Source organism: Tuber melanosporum (genome assembly GCF_000151645.1).
Source record: "Tuber melanosporum whole genome shotgun sequence assembly, scaffold_225, strain Mel28".
In the NCBI taxonomy this organism is placed as follows: Eukaryota; Fungi; Ascomycota; class Pezizomycetes; order Pezizales; family Tuberaceae; genus Tuber; species Tuber melanosporum.
In genome coordinates, this window is record NW_003298892.1 from 78,798 (window position 1) to 88,310 (window position 9,513).

Genomic DNA, 9,513 nt, shown 5'->3' on the forward strand with positions numbered 1-9,513 from the left:
GGGTATTACGCGCTAAGGCGTTTAAATCGAACGGATTGATCTTCAATCGACCTTGGAGTACCAAAGTTCCATTGAAATTCAAAGTACTCGGGGGTAAGGGTAAGTTGGGCGCGGAAGCACAAACCTCAGAGTTCACTAGCCCATTTCGGGTGTCGCCAGCCTATTTCTGGGTGTCGCCCGACTTTTGTCTGCCATACAAAAAAACGCCACAAAAGGGGATTCGCTGTATGAAAAACCCAGTTCCCGTATATGGGTGTCGCCCGACTTAAGGTACCCCCCGAGTACTATCATATTATTCAGCTTGAATATACAGTGTAGCGACAAAGGGATAGTGTGGCTCAGAGTACTTTCGAACCACAAACTTGTGTTGTGCTCCAAAGTTGTGTTGAGCTGTCAAGTGGTGTTGAGATGTCAGGCACTCAGTGGAGCGCCCCCAAAAGTGAACAAGTGAGCTTTGAGGGGTTGTGGCTGGACAGCCACAACCGTGGCACGAGTAATGACAAATTTCCCTTGTTCGGGAAGCTGTATTCGAAAAGCACCGATGAATAACATACTATACCAGTATCGTAAATTGGAATACGGTACCCAGGCTGACCGACCGAAAATTTCCCGAGAGCAATTCATTTTTCTTCTCCTCTTTCCACACAATGTGGTGGCGAATGAGAGCCTCTCCCCCTTTCAAGTTCCTCCCATTCCGTATCCCGCCCGTTGTGGGACGTTCCCCGATTCTTGGGGGTTGGGGAAGCATAATAAGCTATGTACGAGCACGATAGGATATAATTAGTGTAGATGACAGTGCTGGACTACGTGCTTGCGTACGTATCTCGAGACCTGCAAGTATGATATAGTTTGCCGGTCTTCACCATATTATACTGTACGAGTACTCGTACGTGTACCATATAGTACAAGTAAGCTCCGGCACCAGTGCCAGTAGGCCTCCGATTCTCCTTGACAACAGGATGAGGTCTAGTACCGGTATATAGACTGGCGATCCAAGGGGTCTCTTCTGGGATACTACCCTAATTGTACTCGTCGCACCCATGATGCAGAATCAAGGACACCCTGACACCTCTGCTGCTAAGGCATTCATAGGGACTTTCTGTGCGAGCACAGAACCGGCGGGCTAGCTAGTACAAGTAATCAATAATGGTGCTTTACATTATTATTTCCCACAGTTACCGGTAGAAGTATTCCAAATCGTCAAATCCAAATCCCGGTACAGCAGCATAACCACCCCCCTCCTCTGTGCCGTAAGTGGGGTGCATATAATTACGGTACCGCACTCGTGCACACCATCGCCCGCTGCTTGAATCACCAAATATCACACCCCCCAGGCACATTTTCCAAATCCAATTCCAAATACTCTGACCTCACCGCCAAGCCACTCCTCTTCACAGCCTTCCCTCACACTTTAGATCTCAAGGAAGATAGGACACAGTACTTGTAATACCGCGGCTGTACGTGTACTGGTACCAGTGGGTTCCCCAGGTACACCGCAGAATTCCCCCCTCCTCCCCTCCGAATTACAGATGCGCCCCCTGATCGCCGGTACTCGCATCCTTTGTAGCATAAGCAAAAACCTCGCGGCACCCATCCACAAGTATAAAGCAGCGATCTCCCGCCCACTGCCCCACCCATTCCTACTCAACGCTCCCAGAAGATTACTGTTAATGGGCTCGTCCTTCAGCACTTCCACCACCAACCAAACAAACTGCAAAATGTCCACAAGTACAAACCCACCGGTCCAAAAATCCGACGACGAATGGCGCGCGATCCTCTCCCCTGGTACACATCCCTCATTCCCCTACCCCCCTACCAGCTAACATTCCATAGAGCAGTTCCGCGTCCTCCGCGCCTGCGGCACCGAGCCCCCCAACAGCGGGACCCACAGCCACCACACCTCTCCCGGAGTCTACACCTGCGTGGGCTGCGGCGCACCGCTTTACACAAGCACGAGTAAGTTCGATAGCGGGTGCGGGTGGCCGGCTTTCTTCGAAAGCGTGCCAGGCGCTATTAATCGGCGGGAGGATGGGGCCTTGGGCATGCGCAGGACGGAGATTACCTGTGCGAATTGTGGCGGCCACTTGGGGCATGTGTTCAAAGGGGAAGGCTTCGGCGGCGCGGCGGATGAGCGGCATTGTGTTAATAGCGTTTCCCTGAAGTTTAAGGGGGACTGAGAAAGAGTGGAGGGTAGTAGTATTCGTGCACAGGTAGCATTGTGGCACGTGAGTGACTTTCAGTGTCTTGGATGGCTGTGGTGTTTTTTTTTTTTTGTTCACTGCAATACGAGTTTAGGGGTGGGTGGGGGGTATAGTTGGCATTCGTTAGGCATAGTACATTCGTTAAAAGGGCGGCGATATCTAGTCATATTTCTCGTATCATCACCTCCCTCCTCCGCTTCCCACGTCCACCTTTCTTACCACCTCCACATTTCCACCGGCAGACTCCCTACTTCCGATCCAACGTCTTATGCAGCGTGTGCTCCCTCACATGCGCACAACACACAAACGCCAAAACACCCAGCCCAAACGCTGTCCAGAAGACTGCATGCAGCGCATCCATATACGCAAGTGCAGCCTTCCCCTTCCACACCTCCGGTAGCTTGTCAAATTCATCTAGCCTCTCCCTCAGCTTCTGAATGATCCCCTCTACCTCCTCTCCACTCCCAAGATGCATCCGCAATTGCCTCACTAGCACATTCTGGAAGACGGCGCTACCAATAGTGGTGCCGATAGTGCTGCCCGTAGAACGGAATGCATAGTTGGCAGAGGTAATGACGGCTTGCTCGCTGCGGTCTACCGATGAGATTAGTGCTAGCAGAGTTACGGTTAGTGTTCCACCGTAGCCAGAGCCGACCATGAAAAAGTTGAAGAATTGTGGAAAGAGCGGCGTTGCCAGGCTAAATGTGCAGATTGAGAGAACGCCCAGGACGAATATTAGCATGACTGTTTGGCCGAGGATGTAATATTTGCCCGTGGCGTTTGTGATGAGGCCTGCCCCTAGACTTCCGATTGAGATGCCGATGGCGAAGGGTGTTAGGCGGAGGCCAGCCTGCGCAGGGGAGTAGCCGCGGAGGATGAAATAAATTGGAGCGTAGAAGTACTGTCGAACATTAACTTTGCATGTGTCTGGGTGGACAGGAGCTAACGTACAACCGCGAAAACACTCATCACCATAAACCAATTCGTGAAACAAACCGCCAACACAGTTCTATTCCCCAAAAGTCTAACTGGAATAACTGGCTCCTTAGCATACCACAACTCAATGATCGAGAAAGCCCCCAGCAAAGCCATACTCAAGGGTAGACATGTCAGCACAAGGGGGTGGGTCCATGGCAGCGTATTTCCGCCTGTATTCAGCGCCAGCAAGAGGCTAACCAGAGAACACAACAACGTGCCTGAGCCGAGGTAATCAATCCTTCGATATCTTGCCTCCTCGGTCTTGTTGACAGGAATCTTTACGAAAGCAAACGCCAACGTAGCGGAAATCGCTATGAATGGGATTTGTAGGAGGAATGCCCATCTCCAACCAATCCAATCATGGATGAACCCTCCGTAGACCCCACCGAGTGCCGCGCCTGCTCCGTACGCAATATTTCCACCGCCCTGGGCGACTCCGCGTTTTCGTAGGGGGACCAAGTCCGATACTATGATAGAAGCGATTGTCATTAATCCACCACCGCCGGCACCAGCTATCACTCTTCCAATAATCATGGAGAGTTGATTCCTCGCAAGCCCACACATCAACGTTCCCGCCCCAAAAAGAACGTTACACAGCACAAGAACAGATCGACGTCCGTAGATATCCGTTAGTTTTCCAAAGAGCGGCTGTAGAGCAGCGTTTGCGATAAGGTATCCGGTTGCTATCCAGGAGATAGAATTGAATGAGGAGAATGAAGTGGAAATTGGTGCAAGAAGTGTTGTGATTACAGTAGTGTCGACGGCACCAAGGAAGACGCCAGCCCAAACTGCTAGCAGGACAATGAAAAGTTTGGCGGGAGAGAGTTCTTGTGGGAGGTCGTTAGTTGCATCCTGATTTTTGGTAGACGGGGAGGTGTTGGTGGGTGCGTTCTCCGACCGAGGTTGGGACTCGAGATTCGGGTGGTTGCCATCCTTGAGGAGGGGTGTCGACTCAAAGTAGGAGGAAGATTGAGCCTTAGTATTGGTGCTCGCCATTCGCGGTCGGCTCCTGGACCTCTGAGACTGCTGGTTAATTTCGAAGGGGCTGGGATGACAAAAAATGATACGGTAATTGGGGTAGGGTTGCGAGAAAAAAGAAGCAGCGGTACCAACGGGGTAGGGAGAAAAGGATTGCGGGATGTTTCAGGGACGACGCTTTTTGGGGTTATCAGATCATACTAGAGCTTTTGCGGGGCTGTCTTGGCAAGACCACACATGACACAGTGCCGATCTCCGATCATGGGGTCTCGGGTGTTCCCGAGGCATTGGCACCACACCCTCCGCGTTGAGCAATGGAACCGAAGATCAATCTGATTGGAACCCAACGCAGGCACACAAGTTCACGCCCAATCACACTCGTTTCAGACTATTGACACATGCTCGCAAGGGCGCGGTGGTGCAGACTACCGCTAAGGTGTCATTGATAAAAACCCACGCCAGGCATCTAGGGGCATAGGAGAGCACTTAGGGTGCTTATACAGGATTTCAGCTGAATTACATTCATACTGCGGTTTGAGAGAGTTCTGGTGGCTTAAGGCAAAGGGGAAGATAGGGTAGGGAACATAAACAAAAAGGGAGTTAGATGGAAGGAACCACCTATTCCCGGAAATAGAGATTTCACGCACACTAGATGGCCATTTAGACCAACAAAGTGTTGACAAAGCGAGCAAGAAATAGACGATGAGGACAATGATTTTGATGGAAGCCTTTTGAGAAGTGCTCAAGAATAATAAAGCGTGGTGTAGGGGCGCTGATTGGCCCTAAACCACCCGCCTTGAGAAATGTTAGAATTTCTAATTTGCATTGGTTAGCGATCTTCACTCACCACTTCGGTCCAGAAGGTTCGGTTGATGAAGTCTCCTCCATGCGATACTGATTATCCCCAAATGGGTCATCTGGATCCTCCTCTTCCTCTCCCTCCGGCTCGCTTGGGTGCGAGTAATCGGTGCCTTTACCCTTGGCACTGGTGCTAACAGGTGTATTGGGTAATGGCGGTCTGTCCTCATCCCCTTGGCCACGCATCCGCACCTTTCCCATGCCGGAACTAACCTCATCGATGTTCCTATCTGGAGGGGAGTTCCAGTCCTCCTCTTCACTATCAGAATCTTCCTCAATGGGCTTATTGAGGACTTCATAGAGTGTCAACGCTTCAACTAACTCCTCGTTAGCATGGATCAGACCTCCAAGCCACTGTTCACTCTCCACATGCTGAATAAATCTCAAAATGCTCCGTCTAAGCTGTCTGCATGTCTCAAACCTCTTGAGAACTTCGGCGTTCTCGGAAGGTCGGTCCTTTTCTCTGTTAATGAGCTTCAATGAGTTTTTGAGGTTTGTGGAAGCAACGGAGGAATTCGCGAGGGATTGTAAAAGCGCAGGTTTCTCTTTCTCAAGATTGAATTCGGATGCCTTGTTCTTTGTTTTTGAGCTGGATTTCTTGTGTGTTTTAGAGGAACTAGTAAGGTCGGCAGACGGGCCAATGGTGATAGGTGATTGTTTTGGCGAAGTAGGAACTTTGGGGGACGTGGGTGCGCGCCCACTTCTAGAAGCCTGGTGGTCTGGTGATGTAGCCCTCTCGGGGTCAGGACTGGTTTCACGAAGAACTTGGGGCTGAGGTCTCGCCCTCTTGCGCTGAGGAAGTTGCTTATTAAGGTTTGCAATTCCAGTGAGTCCCTGTGTATCCTTATATTCACGTGCCCATTGCCCGAAAAGGACCTTGATCTTTGCTTTGACATCTGGATCAGTCATGGTATCCGTTGCAGCAACTCGAAGACGCTCAAGAAGGGGCTCGTCAGCACAAGAGCGCTGGAAACGGATACCAGCATTTCCAATAAGAGCATCGAGAATCTATGGGGGCATTAGCATAAGGGGATGGGCAGAAAGATTTAGAATTTACAGACTGTTAGGGCTCGGAGCTGACGGTGGACATTGCCATACTTGCTAGATAGTAGGAATTTCGTTAGTTTTTATTCATGTTTCTCATAGCTGGTTAGCAGGCAAAGGATGTCTTACAGCTTCTTGCGGATGGCCCGACTAGCCTCACTTGGTCCAGAATCTTGAAGCTTTATAGCTTCGATAAGTTCTGGAATACCGCTCACATCGTTTTCGTCGTAGTCTTCGGTGGTGAGCCTCTCGATATGTACCGTTACAGCTGAGAAGGGTTTTCTCTGTGAATGTTAGTATTAGCTATGACAGAAATTGCACGTCTCAAGGAACTAGGAGAAGTAAGAGTGGGGTGGTGTTATTACGGAAGATCCAAACATCCTAGTGTGTGGTGGAGGGGTGCGGATTCAGGTCGCTGTGATAGAGTGCTAGTAGAGTATGGTAACTTAAAATTGAGAATAGGGTTGATCAGTTGTTGGGTTAAAGATTGGGGGTACGAAGGATAATATTGGGGGGCTTCATCTAAAGTTCGACGCATCAAAGTTAAAGGAAAAGGGGGTATGAGGCTCTGCAGGGTAATGATAAGGAGCGGGGTATGATATGATACGGTATGGAAATGCGAAGCACAAACCTCAATACTAATATGAACCGCGCACAGAAACACTTCCTCGACCAGAGAGGATCTTCAAGCGAAGGAGGTGGATTCCAGCAGCCCTTCCTCACAAAGGTATGGTGATGATGGTGATGATGGAGAGGAAATGGTTGGTGATTTTTGCAAAGATTGTGTGGTATGAGGAACGAACGATTGGTCACAAGTTGACCAAAGAAAGAGCTGGCTTTGTTAGTCCATCGTCATCATTCATGGGCAGCCTATCGTGGCTTGGGCACATTAGGTGGGCAAGAAGGTAAGCTCGGAATGGAAAAAATGAAATTAGTATGAGCGCTGGTACGCGTATAATATTGGTAACTTATCGCGATGTCAGAACTGATAGAAATAGGCCGTGCAGTCCTTGATCACGAGAAAAAGTACTGTATCTTATCTTAATATGTATTGGAGCTCTCTATCTTGAAAATGCGGAGAGGATCTAATAAAAAATGTCACAGTTTGAGATGTATCCTACAAACAAGACCAACCTGCTTTGCACAGGATGAGTTCTAAATCCCATCAGATTTTCCATTTTTGATCACAACTTCAATATTTACAAATGCAGGTGAAATATTTTTCTATCAAATTGTAGGATAAAGGAAAGGAGGAATAAATGAAAACAAAATGATTCAAGATAGAACAAACACGGTTTGGTGAGAGAAGGTTGAGTAATAGATAAATGAGAGCTACCTTGTAGTACAAACTTCTAAGATAAATTTCCACCACTAAAATGCAATATAGTTGAACTATAGTCACTTTTTGTAAAAATGAACCAAACTATAAAAAAGATAGATTATTATAATAGTAAAAAGATAAAATAAAGACAAAATAATTTGAAACAACAAGATAAAGGAAAGAAAATAGAAGAAAAATTTGTAAGTATCATACTAAACTGATTTTATTGCCTTAAATTGCTTTTTCAGAAAAGAAATATAAAGATAACTATTTCCACTATCAAAAGAAATATACTCTGATAGCAAGAAGGGGTATTGAGAAAAGAGGAAGGATATATAGGCCTTTATAAGTTAAAACCTAACTATTGGGCATTTTTAAAATGTGGAGAAAAATGGTTTATAATGGTAGTTACCCCTCAAAAAAGGGTTGGAGATACAATAACTTTTATCTTAACTACACTCATACCACAATACTGTACCATTAAAAAAAAACTTTAATATTTTTCTGAAAGTATTAAATATTTATTTAGACCTTCCAGTTTATAACAAGGATTTCAAATTTGCTATTAAGATCAAACTACATAGTGTTAGGTAATCTTTTGTTTTTATAACCCAGTGGACACTATATCTTTGAGGCAGATTACTCCTCTCAACCCCTTGTAGACCAGAGCTTTGTATTCCAACACTTGCTTCCTCTTTCTCTTCTCTCTTTTTAGTCACTTGTAGCTCCTCAGATGTAGTTGTATTAGTAATTGGTTGTGTAATATTTTACAGAATAGCAGTAGAGATTAAGTAATCCTCTATACTAGCCTGGTTAGTTTCTCCAGTCTTGACAGACTGAGCTTGTTTAATTATTGTAGATAAGTTCAAGAGAAATAAATACTAAAATAATATCAATAATTATTAAACTATATTAATGTAGTTATTGAAACTTCATATGTTAGAAAAGATTAATAACATTATGTAAGCAAGACAATATTGTTGTACATGTTATATTCAACTTTTGGTCCTATTTAGTGTGTTAGAAAAACTGCGTATTTTTCACTTATTCTCAGTTTTTTATTCTCTATTAAACTAAAATTTTCAAGAAGTGTTGATTACATATAAAAATACTGTGCTATTTTAAAACTTTGATTTTTTATTATCAGTAATTTTTTTTAGTCTTTAATTCGTCAATGGCAATTAAGATAGGAATAACTACTTCTTTTTGGGTACCAAATTATATTCTTGTTTAAAAATTGTTATACTATTTTATTAATTAGATTACAATAATATTATGAATGTATTTTTGTTAGAACCTATGCATTGGTACTCAACACCAAGGAATATTTTTTTGCATAGTAAGCTTCATTGTTAGGCAGAGATGATCTGTATAAACTCAGACTCGTCTAGGCCAATTAAGATTCGTTTTATAGATAAAGATTTGTCTAGAATGGCTCAAGGAGGTACTTGTTCCGTTTATGACTACAAAGAGTAAAGTGAAGTAGAATAGAAGATTGTGAACAAGGTTATATTGTTCAGATCTCTTCATGGCTACTTGATGATATCTAAAAGCTTGTGAGGTACTTTGATAGTTATATTGCATATCTGAGGATTTACAGACTACATCCATTTCTTATACAAATCACATACCTCTTTAACAATACTTGTACCATCGAGTCTTCTCCTGAAGTACGAATACTAGAAGTCCCTGAAAACCATCACACCTTCTGCTTATGTGATTATGCTTTTGCTGTTTGGGGGGTATACTGTTTCTGATAGTAATTATCTAATCTTTGAAGTTACTTGACTTCTGGCCTAGTTCTCAGTTCGAACTGTGTTGGCTCCAATTGTCTCTCCTATTGATGAAATGATTAGTTTCATCTGTGAGTCATGTCTGTAGAGGTAATCATAGATGCAATCTTCCTTAGTTGCTGACTTTAAACCTCCAGAACTCCAGATTTAATAGACAGATATTCTCTGGATAACTTCCTACTAATTAGCAGGAAGATATTCTACCAGATTGGCAGATAATCTCTGGGTTGGCAATACCAAGTTGTTCTATATAACTGGACTTTAGTTGTTGTTCGATATTGGGGATACTTAATGCAACTATTATGCATTCCTGTACCTATTTGTAACTATCAGTAAAGTC

The 9,513-nt window shown here is 45.0% G+C and overlaps 3 protein-coding genes; 1 reads left to right on the top strand and 2 right to left on the bottom strand.

Moving 5' to 3' along the window:
• Positions 1-1,529: 1,529 nt before the first annotated feature.
• Positions 1,530-2,177, top strand: GSTUM_00000808001 (uncharacterized protein; the record flags this gene model as incomplete). Its single annotated transcript, XM_002838120.1, has 2 exons — positions 1,530-1,785; positions 1,834-2,177. The coding sequence occupies 2 exons, from the start codon at positions 1,530-1,532 to the stop codon at positions 2,175-2,177; spliced, it is 600 nt and encodes a 199-aa protein (XP_002838166.1).
• A 121-nt stretch (positions 2,178-2,298) lies between these two features.
• Positions 2,299-4,242, bottom strand: GSTUM_00000809001 (uncharacterized protein). XM_002838121.2 has 2 exons: positions 3,153-4,242; positions 2,299-3,102 (listed from the first exon to the last, which is right to left on the bottom strand). Exons 1-2 carry the CDS (start codon positions 4,173-4,175, stop codon positions 2,449-2,451), a joined length of 1,677 nt encoding a protein of 558 aa, XP_002838167.1. The 5' UTR covers positions 4,176-4,242; the 3' UTR covers positions 2,299-2,448.
• A 320-nt stretch (positions 4,243-4,562) lies between these two features.
• Positions 4,563-6,862, bottom strand: GSTUM_00000810001 (uncharacterized protein). XM_002838122.2 has 6 exons: positions 6,691-6,862; positions 6,425-6,504; positions 6,189-6,343; positions 6,077-6,116; positions 5,005-6,023; positions 4,563-4,952 (listed from the first exon to the last, which is right to left on the bottom strand). The coding sequence occupies exons 2-6, from the start codon at positions 6,437-6,439 to the stop codon at positions 4,940-4,942; spliced, it is 1,242 nt and encodes a 413-aa protein (XP_002838168.1). The 5' UTR covers positions 6,440-6,504; positions 6,691-6,862; the 3' UTR covers positions 4,563-4,939.
• Between the last annotated feature and the right edge of the window lie 2,651 nt (positions 6,863-9,513).